Source organism: Volvox carteri (genome assembly GCF_000143455.1).
Source record: "Volvox carteri f. nagariensis unplaced genomic scaffold VOLCAscaffold_3, whole genome shotgun sequence".
In the NCBI taxonomy this organism is placed as follows: domain Eukaryota; kingdom Viridiplantae; phylum Chlorophyta; class Chlorophyceae; order Chlamydomonadales; family Volvocaceae; genus Volvox; species Volvox carteri.
The window spans coordinates 13,021-36,594 of record NW_003307546.1 but is presented as its reverse complement, the minus strand read 5'-3'; the positions used below and the strand labels follow the sequence as shown (position 1 = coordinate 36,594).

The 23,574-nt window shown below is 59.1% G+C and overlaps 2 protein-coding genes across 2 annotated transcripts in view; both read left to right on the top strand.

Annotated features, from left to right (window-relative positions):
* The window catches only part of VOLCADRAFT_86507 (uncharacterized protein), a gene marked incomplete at both ends in the record, with an annotated part of 2,222 nt that extends 1,154 nt beyond the window's left edge, over window positions 1-1,068 (top strand). The window contains one exon of the mRNA XM_002946457.1: window positions 10-1,068. Coding sequence (XP_002946503.1) covers window positions 10-1,068 — 1,059 coding nt within the window. The remainder of the gene's footprint in view (window positions 1-9) is intronic.
* A 1,861-nt stretch (window positions 1,069-2,929) lies between these two features.
* VOLCADRAFT_55838 (uncharacterized protein) lies at window positions 2,930-9,221 on the top strand (the record flags this gene model as incomplete). The annotated part of the gene is given in 10 exon segments (XM_002946456.1): window positions 2,930-2,962; window positions 3,174-3,415; window positions 4,061-4,216; window positions 4,550-4,592; window positions 5,448-5,732; window positions 6,237-6,288; window positions 7,099-7,317; window positions 8,333-8,495; window positions 9,096-9,102; window positions 9,114-9,221. Coding segments are annotated over 10 exon segments (1,308 nt in total), but the record flags the coding sequence as incomplete, so codon positions are not given.
* Between the last annotated feature and the right edge of the window lie 14,353 nt (window positions 9,222-23,574).

Sequence of the window (23,574 nt, the reverse complement as noted above, 5' to 3'; positions counted from 1 at the left end):
GCGGTGCAGCTGGCAGACCTGGGCAGCGGCATGGAAGCCGCGTTGGAGGCGTCGGAGAGCCTGGCGGCGGAGGTACGGTCGCTACGGCGCGCTCTAGAGGCCCGCGATGCCGTACAAAGTATCGTACAGGGTGGCGATGGCGATGGCGGTGGCGGTGGCGGTAAGGATTCAGGCAGCGGCGCCGGACTGGGAACTGGCGTCGCTGGTTCGTTGGCGACGGCGGGTGGTACGGCACCAGTGACATCGGGGGAGCTTGTTGGCTTGGAGGCCGTCGGCGGCGGCGGCCTGGACCTGCAGGGTCTGCCGGCGTGCCATGTGCGGCGGCTGGCAGCGGCGGCGGGGCCGCTCCTGGCGGCGCGCGTGACACGTCACTCGGCAGTGATTGGCGATGAGGAGGCTTTGATGAGGTTCCACTCCCTTATGTCGCATGTCTTTGTGCCGGAAGGCTCGCCGCGGGTCCACCCCTTGGCCCGCCACCTCACCAACCCGGCGGTGCCGCCCGTCTGCCTGCCGCTAGCCGCCGCCACCGACGCGGCTGCCGCCGCCAGCGGCAGGGGAGCCGGCGGCGGCGGCGGCGGCGCTGGGGCTGGCCCCTTCCTGGAGCTGCTGCTGCTGACTCCCGCCAACGTATCCGCCGTCAGCTTTCAGTACCCGTCGTACGGCACATGGGACACGACCTCGGCACTGCTGCAGCTCTCCGCGACGGTGCATGAAGCACCTGTAGCCGGTCCTGCTGGCGGCGGCGGTGCGGTGGCGGCGCAGCCGCTGCAGCAGTCACAGCCGCCGCCGCCGCTGCCGCTGCTTGGCGGCATTCGAGGGCTGCGTTCGCGGCACGTGGAGCTTCCGCCTCTGCGCGGGATGGAATGCCAACACGTCACCATACCGCCGCCGCAGCCGGCACCGTCATCGACGGCGTCAGTAGCTGCGGGTTACCATGGCGGCGGCGGCGGTGGCGGCGGTGGCTCGCAGATGCGGGTGTACGGCATTACGCTGCAGGTACACAGCAACTTTGGGAACCCGGACTACAGCTGCATGCCCCGGGTGTTGTTGCACGGCTGGGCCGCGTAACGCTCCTCGGCTGAAATTCGTGTTGTTCCGAGCAAACAGTGGTGAAGAGTGCAGCAGCGTGGCGGGAGCGGGGCCACTGCGGGTGTGTGATTCCCTGCGCAGGATGGTCTCTCAAAACACGGGGCTGCAAAAGGAACGGCGGCAGTTAATCTTGTATATAGGCGGCTTTCCGGAGAAGGCAGCCCGAACAGCCGGAGCGGGCCCTGCAGCTGCCTGCAGCTGCCTGCCGACAGTGCTCAGGGCCTGTTAATGGTGCTTCCTGAATGGTGAGGTTGGGCTTCTCATTGAGATGGAATAAAGAGACACGCGGGCTCGCACGTTCAGCGCTGTCTGGATAACGAAAAGAGGGAGAGGAGTTTGACCATTATTAAGAAGCAGGTGGAGGGGGGGTGAGAGGCAAGGGGCGAGAGGTCAGGCTGCCGGTTTCGGTTCGGAGTGTCGGGTGTGTTACCAGTGCGGCCCTTGTTTTTTTTTGCATAAGATAGTTGAAGTGGGGAGAGCGCGTGCATGCGTGCGTGAGGAAATGTCTGTCCTGGTTTGCGGTCGCGCGCCGCCGTAAGGATGGTGTGGTGTACACCGTTGTTGAGAGCTACGTCCCTACACTCCAAGACTCGGTCGGCCCTAAAGGAAGGCGCCTAGGAGGACGACGCGTGAAGGCGTGTGGGCGGCACGGGTTTGGAGGCATGCATGGGATTCTGGTAGGGCCTTGCGGCGGTTAGCCGTTAGCAGTTAGCCGTAGCTACTGGCGCCTGCAGGGGTGGATGAAGTTGGGAGGCGGTTGCGGCGGGGCAATGGGTGCGGGATGGGTGGGCGGGAGAGGGGGGAGCATGGTGATGGGGGGGGCTGGGGAAGGCTGGGAGGGCGTGCGTTGCGGACGAATGCAGCTGGGCATTGGGCGATGGACGGGCATATGAGGAGATCAGAACACGTGGGATGTATGAGCAAGGAAGTTGCGCTGCATCGCGGGGTTTTTCGCGGGGTATTGCCAGCTTTAAAGGTAGATAGGAAGCACGGCAGGATGGCGCTTTTGTTTAACGAGTTTGATTTTTGGGACGAGCTTTTAAAGCTGAGAGTTAAACACCGAGGATTATGTTTGCAGGTGTCGGGCTTCAAATGGGCAGGATTCTGGATAAGGGGGAAAGGGGGAGGGAAAATTGCGTACGTGGTAGGTTGCCGATGGTCCTTCATACCACGGAAGAGGGCTTCTTGCCGCAGGGCATCGCTACAGATGCGACGCATACAGATTGACAAGTATCCAAAACGATAATTTTGAGCGTTACTGTTGCTTTCGTGTAAGAGAGGAAAGGAGCCTTATCGAGGCGGTTAAGCAAATTCCTATGTCCTTCAACTTTTGGGTCGCGGCCACGCGGCCTAAGGTCATGAAGTGGCGAAGTGGAATTCCAAGTCGCCAATCAACTGCCGGACAAGTACTCAGGTATGGACAAAGCTACCTCTTGGAAACGCCGCAATCCAAATTCTGTCTTCCAGCAGTTGCATGCTGTGCATGCTCCGCCGCACAGCACCGCAGCACGTCGCCATACAAATTAGCCTTGCCGCCTACACAAATTAAGTACTTATAAAGTTTAGGGAATGATGTATTATATCGAGATGAAAAGCATCATTGACGGCCGTTTGCAGACGTGTTATGAAAACAGGCTTGGGCGAAGCGGACGCATACATAGCGCCTATATAGTATCCTTAGTCATGTGCAAGGCAACGTAGGCAGCTTCACATAATCCTTGAGACACGATGTCTGTCTCGGAGGGCGGCGAGTGAGTTCCCGGTTCACGGACCCTCGCAGTTCGGACCTCGCAACTAAGAAACTTTTTTGGCTATTTTGCTCTTACGCAGTCCACACCTCCTGCGAATCCTCATATCAACTGACAACCACCTGGTGCGCTGGGGATAGGGCAACGCGTTGCAGCATCGACATGGTACTCAGTCATCGAGCATCCTAATAGCACCGTTACACCGATGCTTTGCCTGCATGCTCAAAACTGCTTTATAGTATACACAACCGAGTCCAATTGCTTGCTATTCCCGCGCTGCTTTATGGTCGCTCCTTCCCACACCCCATCCCCTCCCGTCCATAAACATCACGCCAGGGTGTCTGGGAGAAGGACGAGACCCGCCGCGATGACTCCTTTCGCACCTTTGAGGAGGTCCTCCAGCTGGCGGTGGAGAAGCGGGTGGACACTGTGCTGCTGGGGGGCGACCTCTTCCACGAGAACAAGCCCAGTCGCAGCACCCTGGTCAAGGCCATACAGCTGCTGTCCAAGTACTGCCTGAACGACAGGCCCATACGGTTCCGGATCTTGTCCGATCAGAGCGTAAACTTCGTGTCGGGGTGAGAGCCTTTTCCCCCTGGGCGGGCTGGGGGATGCAGAGCCCCGGGGCATCTGTCGGTAGTTGGAGATGTCGGAGAGGTCAAACTGGGCCAGATTACACGGCTACTCGGCTGGGGGCGAGAGTTTTGGTTCAGTCATTGAGTTACGGCGTATCCCCAGTCGGAGAAGGGTGCTTTAAAACTGGGACGATCATTTTCTCGAAACCGGGAAGGCAGCCCTTAAGACGAGGTGTGTCGTGTGCTGGCAGGGAAAGGAGGTAAAAAGGTGAGGGAGGTCTCACACCTCAGCCGGCGCAGTTCGAGGCGATGAGAAGGACAGCGTCCCCAGGTGCCGCCGGGTGCCGCCAGCTGCGTGCAAAGGCGATGTCGGAGGACGCCGCCAGCTTGCAGCTGCCGCATGTGACCCATAATCCCCCCATAGTGGCCACACTGATAAACACCACTGAGCGCGGCCGCAGTTGTCCACTCTCCGTGCGTTGCTGCTGCTGCTGCTGTTGCTGTTGTTGCTGCTGCTGTTGTTGTTGTTGTTGCGTGGGTGAAGGCTGCTGCTGCGGCCCCTTCCTCCTCCCGTTTTTGAACCCTACAACCACCTGCAACCAGCTACAGCCGCCTACAACCACCTAACAACCCGTTACCCGGTTGCAGCCGCGTCAACTTCGAGAACCCCAATCTGAACATCGGTCTGCCGGTGTTCACCATCCACGGCAACCACGACGACCCCGCGGGGCAGGACTCCCTGTCCGCGGTGGACATCCTGTCACAGACCGGTCTGGTCAACTACTTCGGGAAGCACGTGAGGGGGTGGGCGGGGAAGGGGGAAGAGAAAAGGGGATTGGGAGGAGGGTGGGATGGAACGCCTGCTGCTGCGGCTTGCGTCACTCTGGACGGACATGTAACCCGTTTGGCCCCCGTGGGGGCTCCGTGTCTCCTCTATCCAGTCCATCCTCCTTCCGCCTCCCGCCCACCCGCCAAGGTTCTTGCATTCTACCATTCCCGCCACCCTTGCCACACCACCGTGTCTAAATCTGGCCTTGCCTTCCTAACGACCCACACGCCCACTACCACCCACACGCCCGCTACCACTACCACTACCACTACCACTACCACCCCACCTGCACAGCCCCTGGTCGGCAGCGGTGCAGCTCGGATCACCTTGTCCCCGGTCCTCATTGAAAAGGTGAATCCAGGGCTCTGTGTGTCGGAGGGACATGTGGGGGTGGGTTGGGGGGCGCCGGAACGGGGATACACGATAAGACCGGCGTCCCGCGGGGAACCGACCAGAGGTGACAGGAGTTGGGTTTTTACCTAGTAGCAGGCAGTGGTGGTGGTATGCTTAGGGCGCAAGGGCGGATGGCATTAGCCTGGAGGCGGCTTGAGCTTGTCCGTGGGCGTCAGAAGAGTGTGTGTATGTTTGTATGTGTGTACATATTAGATATCTTGCCGGGGCTGATGCTGGCCAGGGGTTGCTGCCCAGCTGCCCCGACGAACAAGACCGCCGATTTAGCACTACTCTCGCCCCCCAGGGGAAAGGGGAGGGGCTTGAGGGGGGCCACTGTCCCCTCTCCTGCACGACACAGAGCCCGAACCGCCGGATACCTTGTAGGGATATATATATATATATATATATATATATGTACACACAGGGGTGACCTCTCTGGCACATGCGCATTGCAGCACGCTCGCTGGCCGTGCTAAGGTTTGCAAAAAGGCGGCACCAAACCAACTAGCACTGCTACAAGCTCGCTGTGTGTGTATGTGTGTATGTATGTGTGCAATAGGGGCCTTCGTGGAGAAGGCAGCCTCCCCCTCACAGCCGCCATGTGTCGAAAACACGGGGAGCCACTACGCCTCACTTCCTCCCCTCCTTTCCCGCACTCTACCTGCGCAGATACTTGGGGTACCCTCGTCATCATCTTGCTCCCTACTCTCCTTTCCCCCCCACCCACCCACACATCTTTCCCCACAAAGCCCCCTTTCCGACATAATATCGTTTCCACGTATAAGTGCACAATTATCATTCCTCCGCTTCCAGGGCTCCACTCGGCTGTGCCTGTACGGCCTGGGCAACATCCGGGACGAGCGGCTGGGTCGCTCCTTCCAGACCCCGGGCTGTGTGCAGTGGCAGCGCCCCGCCTCCACTCCGGGCTACCCCTCCGACTGCTGGATCAACATGTTCGTGCTGCACCAGAACCGGGTGCAGCACACCGCCTTCGCCAAGGCCTGTGTGCGGGAGGAGCACCTGCCGCCCTTCCTGGACCTGGTCGTGTGGGGACATGAACACGAGTGCAGGCAAGCAGGGGGATGGGTATTTGGGTTTGTGGAAGGTGGGGGTGGTGGGGATGGGGGGGGAGGGAGGGCAAGGCGAAGAAGGGGGAGTGGTGGTGGTGGTGGTGGTGGTGGTGGTGGTGGTGGTGGTGGTTAGGGAACCGGTGCATGTATCGGATGGTGAGAGGGAAAAGGGGGAGGGGAGAGGGAGATAGGGGGGAGAGAGAGAGAGAGAGGGAGAGAGAGAGAGGGGGAGAGCGAGAGAAGGGGGAGAGAGAGAAGGGGGGGCGCCCGGGAAGGAGGGAGGGGAGCTGTTAGGGTGAGGAGATCCGGACCTGGTTGCGGACGTCCTTCCCGTGGGGCCTTCTATGTCTCCACCTCCACCTCCACAGGCTGGGCGGCCTGGCTGACCTACAACACAGCCCTCGCTTAGTGCGTGGGGCCCTTCTGTCCCACTTCGCCCGGTGACCTCTCCTCCTGCGGTGCGATCTGGGCCCCGTGTTGTCCCTGCTGCCCCCCCAGACCCGACCCGGTGGCCATCCGTGGAGAGGGTGAGGGGCGCTACATCGTGCAGCCGGGGTCCTCCGTGGCCACGGCGCTGTCAGAAGGTGGGAGGGAGGGGAGGGAAGGGGGGGGGGAAGGGAGGGAGAGGGGAGGAGGGAGGGCAGGGAAAAGGGAGGGGAAAAAGGAGAAGGGAGGAGGGAGGGGAAAAGGGAGAGGAAAAGGGAGAGGAAAAGGGAGAGGGAAAGGGAGAGGGAAAGGGAAGTCAGCATGCTGCTGCGCGTGTGCGGAGGTGTAAGCTGTGGTGGAGTGCATCCAGTTCTTCCCGGAGCACAGAGGAGGATGTGGCGGATCACCCATGCTACCGTGTTTCTCATCCACGCCCCTGACGTATGGCAGCATAAGAGCTGTGTAAGAGCGGGAACGACTCTCTAACCGATCAATTATATGAACCAACCAACCAACCGACAGATTGTCATTGAGCTTGATAAAATGAGCTTCCTTTTCCTTCTCCTCCCAATCAACTAATCCCCTTAAATATCTGCCAGCCGTGTCCTCATCCCCCAAATATCCGCGGGCCATATTTCACCCTCGGATTCCTCAGCTTTGTACGTTCTAGGCACGACACCTTTCCACTCTCTCCCCCATCTTTCCGACCCACTCCAGTGTCCAATTGTCAACCGCTCTTCCCCTTGAGTAATTAACTAACGCATGCCTTTGTCTGAGTCCAGCTTTCCTCTCCTTTCTTCTCGCCTCCTGACACCTCCGCTCTCCCCTACTTCTTGGTTACATGCCCCTTTCATTCCTGCATATGATCTCCTCCCCTGCACATACAAACACACACAAACACGCACACACGCACACACACACGCTCCCTCCATCCTGGCTGTTTCCGTACCGTCCTGACACCTCCGCAGGTGAGTCGCGGCCCAAGCACGCCCTGTTGTTGGAGGTGAAGGGAACCAACTTCCGGCTGCAGAAGTTCCGATTGCGCACCGTGCGGCCGTTTGAGTTCGAGAGTGTGGCGCTGAGGGACGTGCAGCCGCCGCTGAAGCCCGAGGACACGGAGGAGGTGACGAGGTTCCTCACCGCCAAGGTAGGCGCGACGGAGGTACACCAGCGGAGGTACCGCCGGGGTACGGAGGATATTGGGGTTTGCGGGAGGCAGTAAAGCGAGTGGTTGGGCGGATAGGTGGGTGGGCAGTTACGGGGTAGGGAAGGGAGGTAAGGGAGGGAACGGGTATGGGGTGTATGTGACCGAGGGAGAGATTTAAGGGTGATGATGCAAAAAAGGCAAGGAATGAACTGGCGACGTCCAAAGCCCCACTCGCCGGCACCTGTCTACAACAAAGAGGGATGTGAGTGTGGTGGTGTGGTGTGGTGTGGTGTGGTGTGGTGTGGTGTGGTGTGGTGTGGTGTGGTGTGGTGTGGTGTGGTGTGGTGTGGTGTGGGCGGGAGGGAGGGAGGTTCGGAGCGCGGGGTAGGAGTGTGAGGGTGTAAGCAATGGGGTAGAGGGTCAGGCAATGGCAGTCACATGCTGTAATGTGCGGATGTGTGGTGGTAGAGGGCCCACCCACCCGGACACCCACCCGGGTGTATGGGTTGTGGCAGAGAGGGGCAGGGCTTCCACATGTGGCCACACGGTGGAGGGGGGGGGTTTGGGGAGTGCTGCATGTGCCATGGGGGGACCCGGTGGGGCCCAAGCAAGGTGTGTGAGGGGAGGTGGATGTAGGGAGAGGTGGCATGACGTGAGGAGGCGCCCTTGGGAGCGCTCCTCCTCCTCCGCCTCCTCCTCTTCCTCCGCCTCCCCGTCCCCGTCCCCTCCTCCTCCCTCGGATTCCCGAGGAGAGTCAACATCCGTTCGGTAAACGGTCCCGCCACATGCCGTCCCCAACCCCTACCCCGGCAACCCGTCTGCGACTAATTCAGCGTCTTATATTCAATCCTCTGGACATTCGCAGTTGCGTAAATCCTTTTTACATTTTTGTATTATCTGGCCTCTGCCCCTCCCCCTTCTCGCGCACCAATCCTGGCCCCCCGGGGCCCCCCATTCCCTCCACACACGCACGATGCAGGTCCAGGAGATGATCACTCGCGCCGCAACCTCCGCGCTGCATCTCCCCGCCGCATGCGCCTCCGATGGCGGTGGAGATGGGGGCAACCCCGACTCCGCGCCGCTGCTGCCGCTCATTCGGCTGCGGGTGGACTACACGGGCTTCTCCACCGTCAACTCGCAGCGGCTGGGTCAGCGGTTCGTGGGCAAGGTGGCCAATCCGCACGACATGCTGCAGTGGACGAAGGCGCCCGCGAGGAGGTGAGGGAGAGGGCGCTAGGGGGGAAGGGGAGGGGAGGGGAGGGGCCGCTAGGCTGCCGGGGGCAGTTGTCATGTCATGTCGGGTGGGGTCGGGTCATAGCCACGATAGCCACGTTGTGTGCGTGTGTGTGTGTATCGACACGTGCGCGTTGCCTTTTCTGGGGCGCTGGGAGCCCATCTTGCACAGGCACACCTCCAAACGCTTGCAGTTGATATTTTTGAATAATGCGTTGTGATAATAGTCTAATCCCCCCCCCCAGCAACCCGCAACCCGTATTGGATGAGTGCCGCCAAGGCAACATGATTAAAATCGCCAGCTGTTGTGCTGTGCTGTGCATTACAGTCATGACAGACGGATTGACAATGCGCTTCATCGGCCAGGCGTCCAGACGCGAGGCGTACGCCTCGCCGTTATCTTCCCCCCCTGTGCCTCCTCAACCTACCTACCTACCTAACTTACCTGCCCCCTGCACCCCTACGATTTTCACCTCTATATTTGTTCCCTCACACTATATATGTCTGTCCCTCTCTTACACCGCCTCACCCCACCTCACCCCACCCACCCCACCCCGCAGGGTGAAGGGTGAGGGCGGCTCCCAGCCGGCGGGTGCCCTCGAGGACGAGGAGGGCGCGTACCTGCGACCGGATGCCCTGGACCAGAGCCGGATCGAAGACCTCATACGGCAACACCTGGGGCCTAATGCTCTGGAGGTGCTGCTGGGGTAGCGGGAGGGGGAGGGGCGGGGAGTGTGAGGCGGGGTGGGGCGGGGAGTGTGAGGCGGGGTGGGGTGGGGTGGGGTGGGGTGGGGTTGGGGGTAGGATTTATAACAGGGTCATGGAGGCATGTAGAGAATAAGTCTACGGCCTTGCCTGGCATGGCTTTGTGTTTAGGGTTTTCAGGGTTGGACACGTATGCACGTGCATGTTTGGTGCTGGAGATCGGTAGATCAGACTCTCCTCCTCTTGTAGTATCATATAGGCCATTTGGTTTACTCTTTCACCAGGCCAGCTTTTGGTTGCCGGGTGGGCACAGACGGCAGCTAAGTTTAGAGTTGCTGGCAACTAGGGCAGACCGGTACGATGCATGGGGCATGTGTTACAGTAGGCGTGTAGGGGGGGCCGGGGTTGGAACACATTCCCACGGTGGTAGCCCCGCCCCGTCCCTCATGACCCCCATTTTGTCAGCCCCACCCCCACCCCAACCCCAACCCCAACCCCAATCGCACGCACCCAGGTGCTCCCTGACGACGAGCTGGCAGTAGCGCTGCACAATTTCGTCGAAAAGGACGACAAGGTCGGTGGGTGGGTGTGGGGAGTGAGGGGTGTTTTGCATCAATATGTATGTAGGTTTGTGTGCATGGCTGTCTCTCATGCGGCTGAGCCGGGGTGGTAAGACCAGTGGCGACGGCACGCTGTGCTGGGGGACCAGCTGTGCGTTGCCGTGTCTCTGTGTGTATGTGTGTGTGTGTCTCTTGTGTGTTGGGGCCAGGAGCCCACTTAGGGTTTGCGAGGGGCTTTGTGGCCAATGTCCGTGCTAAGTAAAGACGGTGAGCATGTGTGTGTGTGCATGTGTGTGTATGTGTATGGGGTTTGTTGTTGGGCGGGCCATTGCGGGGTTCGGTTGTCCTGATTAGGAACGGGCTGGGTGGCCTGGCCGGGCAGTTGGCGGCACCCTGGCCAGCACCCCGCTGGGCTGAGCGCCCGAGCAGACTAACTATCTGTAGGTCCCCCTGCACGCACCTTCCGAGTCCTTGGGATCTCCTGTCGACTTCCCCACCTACGCCCTTCGCAACGAAACCCATTTCTCCTTTTCTCTCCTTCCCTTCGCCGGCAGTAGGATTTTTGCATTTCGCACGTCATTTTAACCTTTTCCCTCTACTCCTCCCCTATCGATGGGACCCTTGCACGGAACCCCAACCCCCACCCCCCTCAACCCCACCCCCACCGCCATCATGACATCCACCAGAACGCACTGCAGCAGTGTATCGAGGCGGCGCTGGAGGAGACCCGCAACGCTGCGGCGGCAGCAGTGGCCAGCAGGCTGGCAGGCGGAGACGCGACGGGGGCGGCAGGAGCGGGAGCGGCCGTCAAGGCCCCCTCGTCCGGAGGTGGTGGCGGCGAGGAGGACGAGTTATTGGGGGCCGTGCGCGCTGGAGTGGAGCGACGTAGGCAGCAGCGAAAGCAACGCATGCAGACTCAAGGTGTAGAGGGGCCCAGGGGTTGCTGTTGCCGTTGCCCCGGGGGGAGGGGTGCTGTTTGGGGTTGGGCTCAAGAGTGGTTGGTTGTAGGTGCGGCCTAGTGCAACCGTAGGTGTGCCAACATCGTTCCCTCTCTCTCTCCGGCTTTTGTGCTTGGCTTCTGTGAGCTTCAATGGCCACCACACATGGGTCTGTGGGGTCTAGCGGGGTGAGCTGGTGAGCTGGGGGGATTTGGGTGGAGGTAGTAGTGGTGTGAGATGTGCTGTAATGGCAGCAGCTGCAGCAGCAGCAGCATGTGGGTGGTGGCGCCCGGGTGGATGGTTCACATCGAATCTGAGCTCCCGTGCACGGGTCGTATCAGGCTGTCCTCCGTCGTCCTCCCCGATCCTGACGTTGTCTGCTGTCTGTTGCTTCACCCCTTACAGCGATGACTGGCCCAACGACTTATGCAGTTGGCAGCATGGCTCTTCATATGCAACCACATACGAGTGTCAGTGGCATACGTTTCGTTAGTAAACCGTTTTCAAGGATTTTTAACTCCTGGATGCACTTTTCCTTTTCCTGCCCTGCAGGCGATGAGGACGGGGTGGACCTCGTGGCGCTAGAGGCGGGGGTCACACAGGGCGACGGGGGTACAGGTGCGCATGGTGGTGGCGGTGGCGGAGCGGATGAGCACATGGTGGACGTGGGGCCGTCTACAACGGGGGCAGGCCGGGCAGGGCCCGGTCCATCATCTCAGATCACCACCAAGACCACCACCTTGGGGTAAGTCCTGACGTTCCCCGTGGGGTAGGGGAGAAGCAGAGGAGAGCAGGGAGGGGTAAGGGTGAGGGGCATGGGCAAGGAAGGGTAGCGGAGGCGCGAGAACACGGCATATTGGTTTGGGGAGCTGCTAGGAACGAAGGCGAGGTGACGACACGCGACATCCTCATCCTCATCATTATTATTGTTGTTGTTGCTGCTGCTGCTGCTGCGATGTAACTCCTGCTCCTGCTCGTGTACACCCGCTCGGTGTCTATTGCCTCTACGCATGTGTCCACAAATCAGACCCGGCTTCAGCTGCATCCGCAAAGTAAAGCGCTGATGTTTCACAACGATAACACCTTAAATAAACCTATACCAGGCGCGGGCGGGGTCGCGGCCGTGGCGGGGGCCGGCAGCAAAGTCTCGCCGACAGCCTTGCTCGTGTGGGGACTGCAGCAGCCCCCGGAGGGGGAGGGCGTCCGCTGGACGCCTTCTTGCAGCCCACTACGGGTGCACCCGGCAGCGGCCAAATGACCCCGGGCGGCGCAGGGAGGGGGGGAGCTAAGACGGCGGCGGCGGCTCCAACAGCAGCGAGGTAAGGCAGGATGACTATTCCGGGGTTTTGGAGGTTACTTGGCAGAGGGAGGAAAGGGGACGGCAGACGGGGTGTGTGTGGTCCGGAATGGTGGGTGAGGGCCATGTGGTGATGGAACCCACGTGTCCAAGCCACGGCGGGACGACCGACGTCCTCGAGGCGCTTAACTGTTATAACATTGATCCATCCGCCGTTGCTGCCTTTTCCCTCCCCCTCACTCGTTCGTGGTTCGTCTTTCCCCCTCACTCTCTCTCTGGTCCTGTTCAATCCTCGTTGCCGCCCTCTTAACACCTCCTCCGCAACTTGCCTGCCAGGGGTCGCGGCCGGGGCCGCAGCGGGGGGGCTCGCGGCGGCGGCGTTAACTCGCCGACCGCTGGCGATAGTGACGTGGAGATGGCGGATGACGTCATCGAAGACCTGGAGGAGGACCGGCCGCCGCCGCCGCCGACATCGACGACTCGCGGGGCCCGGAGGCTCACCGTTGCTAGTGCTGCGGCTGGGACGCCTGCTGGCCGGCCGGCTCGAAGTACGCGCGCCGCTGCGGCTGGTGGCGGCGGTCGTGCTGGTCGCAAGAACTACCGGGTTGCTGACTCGGATGATGAAGACGAGGAGGAAGAAGGTGCGGTTCAGGGGTGCGAGTTTGCTGCTACGTTGCTAACGGGGTGTCGTTATGGTGGCTTGCTTGCGCCCCTTGTAGGAAAGGGAGTAACGTACTGTTATGGAACATGCACGTTGTAAGGATTGGGGGGGAGAGCTCTCAGTCCCGGGCTCCCTCCCTTTGTGGCTTCAGCTGCTGCAGCTGCTGCAGGACTATATAAGGTTTTGACTGAGTGGTTTTGACTACGCGGCGGAACGTGCGCCTGTGACCCCCTGGCGCCTGGTGTTGCCCTGTCCCCCTGGTCCCGCAGGTAGCGACGGCCGGGAGGACATTGAGGAGGAGGAGGAGGAGGAGGACGATGATGGTGATGTAGAGGAGGAGGATTTGGAAGTGGCACGGCCCAGTGCGCGTCGAGGCCGAGGCAGGGCTGCTGCGGGCAGGGCGGCGGATGCCCCCAGGCGGACCGCCGCGTCCGGCAGAGGGCGGGGCCGTGGAGCGGGTACGTGCGGCTGTCATCTTGTAGTATTGGGCTGTGGTGATGCGAAGGAGGCAGTCCAGCGGATGAGTGTGCGGCTCTACCGACGTGTGTTTTATTGTTCAGGAGTTCCGGATGCATTCGTACCTGTTACCCTACTCGTACCCCTGCTAATCCCGCATACCTTATGATGCCGCCCTCCCACTCTGATTACTGTGACAACTATGGTACGTTTTCTGCATTCACACCCCATCCCCCCAATTCTCTTTCCTTCCTATGGCGGTCGTGGGACACTGCACATGTAGCTGCGGCGGCAGCCCCAGGTGCTGGTGGTGGCCGCTCTCGGACCCGGGGCGCGGGTGGGGGTGGGGGTGCGCGGGAGGACGTCATCACGCTGACCAGCGATGAGGAGGACGACGAGCCCGCCCCCTCCCTGGGGCCACCGGCGGCCAGAGCGCACGCGGCCGTGGGGGCCGCCTTCGTGAGCACCGCCGCCGGGGTGCCGTACGGCACGACGACGACAACACAAGGGGGCACTGGCGGTACGGCCACCGCAACGGGCACTACGCCTCTTGGTGCGACAGGTACTGCGGCGCCTGGTGCTGGCAGGAAGCGACCCGCCAGTTTCTTCGCTAGCGGCGGCGGGGCGGTGCAGGGGCGCGGTGCGGCGGCTGGTGGTGGCCGGGGCTGGGGCCAGGCGCGATAACATTGTTTCCGTTCTGCGCGGTTCCGTTTTGCAGTTGCATGGGGTTGGCCTGGTGCTGGTGTACTGTCTGTTTGGTTGCAGGCTACAGTGGTGATGGTGGTGCGCAACAGAAGATATGCAGGTGATTCCTGTGAGCGGGTGATGCCTGTGAGCGGAAAGACACGGTAGGAGTGTTGTAACGGACACACATAGCGTCACGACGAGGCAAAGGGAGCTGTACTAGCAGCGTTTGGTTGTGCGAATGAGCTGCGTTGCGTCGTCGTCATTGCCACTTTCTGCGCATGGAGGTTTTTGGAGGATTTTGTGACGAGATGCCCGGGGGCCGCCTTGGGATGTTTTGTTGATCGCGGCAGGTGCAGCGGCATCAGCAATCGGCAACAGGATGTGGTTGCACGTCGTGTTGAAGTGTGCGGCGTATGTTCGTCCCCCCCGTCATCCACACGGGTGTTTTCGCCCCATTTCATTACTCCCAGAGACTGCAGCACACAGCGCACGTTTGCACGTGGTACTTCAGCGCAAGGCAACGCAAAGCAAAAGCCCCTTGCAACTGTAGAGTCGTGCGCTACACATCACAGAAAACGGATGATACGGTCACGTGCGTTTCCTTTCAACTTGATTAACCAGGTGTCCGTATGGATAATGACGACGCAAAGGAAAATAGGCAAAGACTGCACATGAGGGCGAGTTACACAGCATCACAACACCCCAGACTAACCGACACTATCCTACCTGAGAACCGTCAACCTCTGCATGCAGTCTGAACCACTATCCTCCACAACCTGCACAACTGCGGCGGCGTCACTCCTGCTCCCTGTCCCCTGCGCTGCGAGCCCCCTCAGTAGGAGTGCCCACCACCTCTTTTCCCCAACTTATTCGAACCTCGGCCATACGATTCTACCTGGAATACACATCTGGATGGCAACCGCCTACTGCAACCCCTGGATGGCTGGTCAATTGACCCCAGCCCATCCCGGGTAAGGTTGCCCGGTCGTTAGGTGAATCCTCTTCCAGTTGTCCCCAACTGGCGCGACCAACCCTGCGGGACTTCCACGTCTCAATCCCGCGGTGTATCCCACTCCCATCCCCTGCATCCCTTCGTCCGCATGCCTCACCGCCCCGCCAGCTCCAACGTCGCTCCTCAACGCACCCGGGCATCACCCGGGGTGGCGGGGCGTGACGTGTTAAGGACTCGCCGCCACTGCTTAAACCTCATACGGGCAACTGCTCCGCTCCTCCATCTGTGGCGGCTCTGGGGCTATCACAGGCTATCACGTGATACGGCTGCTGCAGCCCATATTACACACAAGTTATCGTTGCAGGCGGGCGGGAACTTTCCAACTCGTGCGCCTCTCTGTAGTAGCTGGTATACAGTACGGCTCTACAAATACGCGCGAAGCGTGTGACCACCAGCATCTCCAGAGGCCTTTTCAGCGGCCAGCTACTACACTCTCCCTCTTTCCTCTGTAGGAGGGTCTCCACTACGGTGTGTCCACACCCCCAACCCATAACGCCAAACTCCGCGGCCGTTCACTGAAGAAGCACATTCATGTCCGCCCGCAGGTATTCAGCTACAGCCTTCTGGCCTGCATACGGCCAAGGCGTTGTTGTGGGTCCTAGACCAGACCAAGCCCTGGTGCACAGGGCCGAACATAACGACAACAGGATCCTCAAATTAAGATGGAGGGGAGCTGCGGGGGCTACAGCATCATCAGCTCAAACGGCTGCTGCCCGTAGTGACCCGGCAGCGGCTGCGGGCAGAGCAGCAAAGACAGAAGACCGTGCACGTGTGCGGGTTATTATCCAGCGAGATATCCATCGGAGGTTCTGGAGGTTCTGGCTGGAGGAAAGGGAGGGGACGCAACGGCTTCAACATGGGCTTATTTGAACGTGAGATTTCGCGTGAGCTAGAACGCGCCCCGGGTCATTACTCAGCTGTGCACGTCACGTGGCATCACGTGTCGGGGCATCCCGGACATCCCGGCACTCGAGACGTTCAGGACGGGCTACAGCTGTGGGTGTTCTGGAGGAAAGGAATGCTCCCCCCGGGGGAATGGACCCCGTTTGTCTGCCCTCCCACACCGTCACCCCCTTGTCCCGACCCATCCCCGGTCGTACGACGTGGAATACAAAGATGCACACTGACCCTGTGGTCTCTCACCCCCAATCTGAAGAGATCTTGCTCCGTGTGGCGGCCACGGTGGCTGCAGGCTTAACGTAACGGCGTCGGCGTCGTCTTCCGCAGTTCTGTTGACGTTTTTTGCTTTTGCCTGTCATCGTGTTAGGTATGAGGGTTTATGGGGAGGGAGTGGAATGAGAGGGGCAGCACCGCACACACATCACATATGGAGGTAGGGTCTCGAAGTGAAAAGAACCGGGAAGCAAAGGGGCCTGACGAAAACCCTCACCGCGCGGCCTTCGAATACCTAACACATACAGCCGCCAGCATTCATGCAGGACGCCACGGGGGCTCAGGCGCCCACCGCCCAACCCAGGGCCCCTCAGCGCTCCCTGAGCAGGAGCTGTTTAAGACTCCTCCCTATATTAACTTCGCGGCGGTATCCCTCCACCTACACACCTGCCATCCGCTAAACCTGACCGCCGCCCCCAGCAGGCCCCCGGCCGCCTCGCTACCATTAGCCCCAAGCGGGAGTCATCGCATAGCTGACATGCAGCTTGCCGTCGATGCCGTGAGCCTGCAATCGGTAAAGCAGGAGCAGCACAGTTCGCTCAGCCAGGCGGCTGAGGACTATAGACGATCATGAATTTTGGATCCTGGGCTTTGGATGGCACGATCCCTTCACGGCCAAAACTACGTCAAAAAAGTTGCGGCAGTTTGTTATCCGAAATAGATCGTATAGGTCTCTGGCGGAAATCCCGGGCCGCGTCCACTTCTGCATGGGTACATGCGTGCTTGTGTGTGCTTGCCATGCGACGAAACATTCACAGCGGGCCCAACCCAGTTACACGACCTGCGTCAGCACCGACACGTCATCATCGAGACAGGGGATGAAGGCCTCGCGCAGGTACACGAACTGGCGGTTGCACCAGCGGAGGAGACAAAGACGGAGGAGGGGCGAGGGGTTGTCAAAAAGAGGTGGTGAGCAGTGGCACTGAAGCAACGGCAGCGAAGCAAGCAGACATGTAGGCCTCTCATGCCGGCATGGAGTCATGCTAAGTAAGCAGCAGGCGGGGCGCGTGATTTCGGAGTGAAAGGAGCGCTTGCTGCCCCGTATGGACTGAGTTTCAATTTGGTAAAAGGTACGGGTAATTGGAAGCAGAAGAGCTATGGGAATCCTGGCACTTCCTATGCAGTTAAAGCATTTCTCTGGACATTTTCCGGCAACGCCAGCGCAGCATTTGCGCGCCGACAGCCCGATAATACGTACCACGGTGTCGGTCTTCAGCTGCTTTCTGAGGAACAACACGATTTTCGAAAATTTTGAGTCCAGAGAAACCTGTCACGCATAGGATGGTGTGGAGCCTTCCGGGTAATACCATGGGAAAATTCGCTAAATTTCTTTTCAAAGTTCACCTTTACTTTGCTTTGCTGTAAGATAGGTGCACCCCCAGCTGCGCGGAAGACGACTACAACTGCAGATTCCGATAAGATGGCCTTGCCGACAAGCTAAAATTGCGCTCGGTTGGCGATAAAGTGCCATACCTTTCTCCTGAACGTCGGTTGCCATGCTTCTAAAACAAAAAAGTGATGTGCTGCTCTTGCATTCCGTCTATCAGCAATTTCCGATGTATACAGCGTTTTTTGGAGCAGCTCCTACAAAGCAAAGGTGGTCTATTGGGGGCAGACAGGAGAGAATGAATAAGCCATACGAAGCTATCTCGTAACGCGACAAACGCGCAAGTCCGTACATTCCAAGACCGAGTGACCGTACATTCCAAGACAACGGAAGTATTATACCGATCCATCCAACCATTACTCATCTTGTCCATTCTTCGAGCTACCTAATTGTCCTTTCACTCAAGCTGCTTAATTGTTCCTTAGTTTGCTCAAACACTTCACACGCCCAAGGATGCAAGGCACAGGGTCCTTTGAGCGGTCACGCTGGTGGTCGCGTGACGGTGAGCATCATACTTATAACTAGATAGGCCTGCGTGTCTGCGCAAGTGGCGCTTGCTGCACACTGGGCGCGCGGTGTTTTCGGAACGACAGAACCAAGGGTCGCATAATGCATTGCTCCGCACCCGCAGGGACACTAGGGACAAATGGGCCAATGCCAAGAGGTGTCTGAAAATGGTGGCACCCAAGCCGCGTGGCGCAGACGCTGACGCGCGGAAGCTGGCTGAGGTGCAGTGTGAGCTCATTACCCCTGCCTGTGAGTTCCTCACGCTTCCCAGCATTCACTGGGTGGATTCCCAGCTGCCAACAATAGCTCACAAAATTTATTGCCCTCCATATACACATTGCCCTTTTATTGCCCTCCATATACACATTGGTGGGTGGGACCTGCACGGCAGGCAGAGCCCTGGCTGGGGCACTTGGCCGTTGTGATGCGGGATCTGCAGACATGGCTGCTGAAGAATGTTGCCCGGACCCCCAGTGCAGGCTACGGGGTGCAGCAATAAAAGCTTACTGACATCAGCAGGCAGGCAGTCACAGGGATGATGGATGGATAGATGGCGGCGACACACAATGCACCGTCTGGAGTTTTATGGATTTGCTTTGGCGCCTCAGCAAAGGTATACACCGGTGTCCATGCACACACAAAGGGTGCATGGAGGGGGTGACCATGCACACCTGGACATATTGCTTCTGTAGGCAGCACGAGAGCCTCAAGAACACGTGTGTGCAGCAAGGCTCGACAACAAAGATTTCTGCTCACGACTGGTCTTGGTAGGCAGGAATGGGTCAAAATCGAAGTGCAGCCACAGGCATCAGTAGTGCATCAAGCTAGAGCTCATCTGCACCTGGTACCAACACTGCATGTCTAGCTGTCGGTCGCCGCCTGACCCTTGGAGACAAGGAGCGAATTGATGAACACGATCACCTGTGACATAGGTGATGAACACGATCACAGGTGAGCAGGGGGGCTCTTAATGGTAGGGGTGGGCAAGGGTGGTCCCGAGAGAATGTCTGGAGTCATGTCAGGCAAATCGATTGGATTTCTTGTTTTTGGTAAGCCCACCCGCCCACCCTGCACTCTTTCAGCTAACGACAATTCGATTGATTTGCTAATACTCGGAACCGTTAAACTACCAGTGCGGTGTAACGTACGCAAAAACGTGTGCAGACCGACTTCCGTCTGTGTTGCCTCGCAGGCACCAGGTTTAGGACCGCGTTTCACCTTCTTAGGCTCGGGACCATCATCCATCTTCGCCTGTAAACACGAACTGTCTTTTATGCCTGCCACCTGCGTGACGCACTACTTGTTAAATGCCAAGGGCTCCATATTACGCATAATGCGGTCTCAGCAGTTATGGCCAGCCTGCAAGCTACTTGCACGCCGACACGCATCGTGCACGTACGAGGCAGCAGCCTTGCACGTTCCCAAATGCGTACCAGGTCGCTACCGCTACTAGCGGCAACGGCAAAAGGAGAAAGGTAAAAGCTGTATGTAAGATGTCAATACGCGCGTGCAGATTTTGAGATCTAATATGTGGAAATGCATCAGGCTTTGATGACCCTACGACGGATGCAGGAATACAGTTATCGGTGGTAGCATGTAGTACCCTCTGGCCTGTTTGGAGAGCCGATTAAGGTGCGTTTAGTGCAAGCAACGCGTGCTACGAAAAACATGGATTTTAAATTTGACACTAGATGCCCCAAGGAGACCTGTCCTGGGGGTGGATCCTTGTTTAGGAAGCGCCCTCTGGCCCACGGGCCATCAGGTAGCCACGTCCGTAGGTAAAGAGTGTAAATTTACCATTACCTAGACTTTGCTGAACGACTCATATTTCTGAATATTGAACGGAGATTGGAATAGGGTGAGCCCTCATGCAGCCCGACTTCAGCGTTCAGCGGCTTCAGCCTGACGCAGATGGGGTTAGTTGGCGAAGATACGAAACCGGGGCCCTGTGCCTTAAGAAGTATATAGTTTAGCTATACTACCTATGTCTTACAATATACAGGCATAGATAGCTAAAAGGTTGGAATTTGGAATATTTTAAGGCTTACGCGATAGCATGACGCGGCAATTGGGCTTCGCGGCCATCCTCGCGATGGCCATATTGAGTCTAGCAAGTGCCAGGGGTGCGCGCATGGATGAAAGTTATAGACGCTGGGGTCCTCCCTTTGCACTGCGCATTCATGTGTAAACCCTTGCTTTCGCGCAGGGCCACCGCTGACCAGACCTGCGGACGCATGCCAGGCTTGCTTAGTGTCCGTGAGGATTCTCGAGGACTTATTGTGCGACCCGGCTGCAACGGATTTCTTGGTGGGGACCCGGTTCCAGTTAGATAGCTCCGGAAATCTCGGAGCTGACATGTCACCTGCAACGTAATTTCCTTATCCAGGTGGATTTCGTTGAGAAACAAATCTGCCCTCACATGGGCGACAAGATGCAGGTGAGGGAGGCGGGTTCATGAGTCATTTCCATCCCCGAAGTGTCAGCCGACGGCCCACGATTCGCTGCCTTTACTCTTTTCGGCCTCCAATGCAACTTCATGATTGCATCCCAAGCTCGCCGTTACAGCACGCAGGCGAAACCCGCACTGTCCCCTCTCGTAACCCGGGGCAATTCACGGCCCATACTTCCTTAGCAGAGCATAACCTCTTGTTGTGCCCCCCAAGTTTTCCTTAACAACCGTATAAGTTGGAACCCCGCATCCTTCATTCGATCGAATGTCGGATACGTCTCGTTTGACGTACTTTGCACACACTTCGCACACATTTTGCTAGTTATCGAAGGCGGGTGCAGTGCTGTGCGTGTTTTACATAGCAGAGGCTCGTAACCCGGGTAAACAACTGCAAATACGCACATACACGTGCGTGCGTATGAGCACAAGCACGCATTAAAACACACACACACACAGACACAGGAACCTCCACGGTGTCATGCCTCTCTTCCCCCGCCCCGCAGTGCCGCAACTTGGCTGAGGGTCTGCTGCCAACCGTTATCCAGTGGTTCCGTGCATCCGCCACTCCAGCCTCCCTGTGCTCGTCAGCGGGGGTGTGCGGGGCCGCGGTGCTGCAAGTGGCGCCTCTGAACAAGGTGAGGGGAGGTAGTGAGGGCGCATACGCTGAAAACACAGTGTTGGGGGCTGCACGACTTCATCGTCGCGGGGATAAGAGAGAAGGGAGGGTTCTCTGTTGCACATGACGTAAGGGCTTCATGCGCATTCCTGAATGGCATGCCTACCGTTCCTCCTCCCTTTCCCCTTGCCTATCCCTCCCTCCCTCTCTCTGCAGCCCGCCCTCCGCGTGCGAGACACCGCGCAGTGCGCCATGTGCAGGTTTGTGGTGCGGACGGTGCAGGAGCAGCTTGAGAACTCCCAGGCGCTGGAGAAGGCCAAGGAGGTCGCTCTGCAGGTGGGATTGGGCTTTGTAAGGGCTGCCTGGGGGCGGGCAGATCCGCAGTGAGGTGTTTGCAGTCCCTTCCCGGTCGTTGCCGGAACGTGTGCAGAGATGAAGTCGTAGATGTTGGACGGACAGGAACACTCACGGACAGGAAAGCCCGTGTGGGCCCACTGGCCCATGCGCGCGCGCGTGTTTGGTGGTTCACGTTCGCTGTCGCTGAGTAAGGGCTGACGGACAGCTCCTCCAGTAGTGCTGGCCAAGCTACCGATATCACCCAAAGAGCAGCGTCCCCTTCCCTGGGCTCGAGTGTCCCCTTGGCCTCGGGACTGACCTCCACACGGTCCCTGGCCGGCGCCCCCCGACTGCATGACGCAGGTCTGCGGCGACCTTCCGGGCGAGCTGGCGGAGGGCTGCTCCGACCTCGTCAATACGTACTGTGAGTGGAAATGAAACGAAGTGGGCTCCGCTCCATCCAACCCTATTCCTGTCCCCAGCCGGTCCTTCCCAGGCACGCGTGCGAGCCTGGCTTTACCGGTGTACCTGTTGCCTGCTAGCTTGTTTCAAATGTGATGGCGTGTGAAGGAATTTTGCAGGAACCTTTCATAACTTGTAATGGTTCGCCCGTAGGGGGTGAGGGCCGCTATGAAGGGCTGAACGCGCCGGTTAGCTGTCTGACCGCCAATCAGCAGAGTCTGCGTGCGCGCGGAAGACGGCCTACGTACGGCGTCCATCTCTCATCACCTCCGCACCGCTGCGCTTTCCTGGCCCCCGCCTCATTCCGTATTGCAATACTGATCAGCCCGGATGACAAGGGTGCCCACTGCGGACCCCTGCCTGATGAACCCCGCAGGGCCCGTCGTGGCGGAGCTGGTGGAGGAAATGGACCCCGAGACTGTGTGCAGCCTGGTTGGATTGTGTGTGGAGGCGTTCGCGGCGGTGAAGCCCCCGGCCCTGCCCGCGGCCCTCATGCAGGCGCTGGCGGGATCGGAGGTAACGGCGGGAGGGGGGGCGTGTTACTCGCGCTGGGTTGACGTGGGAAAACCGGTGCGCATGCGAACAGTGTACGTACATACATAACATGCTGTGTGGTCGGTGTAGGCTCCCCCTCCGCAGAAGGCTTGAAAATGGCGCGAAGAGCGCTGGATAATACGTTTCCCCTCAAATCGCTACCAGTCTACCTTCAACCTCCTCCCCTGCCATTCCCCCAACCCACTACCCCACTGCTGTTGCAGCTCCTCCGTCGGCCCCCGCCGCCGCCCGTGTTCTCTGCCCTGCTGGGTCTGCCGCCACCGCTCTTCGCCGTCCCGGGCGCCGGTATGATGGGTGCGATGGGCCATGGCGGTGCGGGTATGGACCAAAGCTCTTGGGCAAATGGCCAGGAGCAGGACGGCGTCAAGCCCTGGTGGCTGGCGACGATGCCCGCCAACGGACCCATGGGTCCGCCGCTTGTCGACAATGCCGCTTGCGACTATTGCAAGGTAGGTAGGGTGGGGGCTCAACCTCCAGGTCGGCACAAGGTACTTGGCGAATGCGGCGGATATGGTCCATTGCTGCGGCTTGTCAGTGTCAGTGGTGGAATAGAGGGGGAGGAGTATTACCGTTAGGCCCCGTTCGTTCGTTCGTTCTTATAAGAGGATGTTAAGTACGGAGCCTCTAGTACGGAGAAGGGAAAGTGCACTGCGCGATGATGGCCCCGTCCGCTGCGGCACCGGTTGCGGCTTGGCGCCGGCAGGGATCTCGCCTCCTTCCGCAAGCATAGACGCCCTGGCTGCTGCATTTGACCTCATTGGGCGTCTCCGCCCATTACTCTGCAGCATCGACTTCACTAACAACCGTATATTTTTCGCACGTTTCGCATCATGCTTCATCGCTTCATGTTAAGTTTCATTATCGCTCACCTGGTGTCCTCTACCTCTACCTTCCCGACCGACTGCAGCTGGCCGTCATTGAGGCGCACTCGCTGATCAGCAACCCCCAGGTGCAGGCGGAGGTTTGCAACTACACCAAGGCCGTGTGCGATAGCTTCCAAGGCTTCTCGGACATGTGCAAGGTGGGGGAGGGGGCCGGAGGGGACGGAGGGCAACGCCTGATATTAATGCCACCTGGGATATCCTGGTGGGATGTACGGCGAGGGCGACGGGGGGTTGGGGCCGAAGCACATTTGCAACTGCCCAGCATATTTAAGGGCTTCCTTCATCCTGGGTTGAAGAATACCCGTGTGGCAGAGTGGCCCGCCTGCGTCGTCCGGTTGATATACGAATTTCTGCGTGTCGGTAGATACGACCCAAGCAC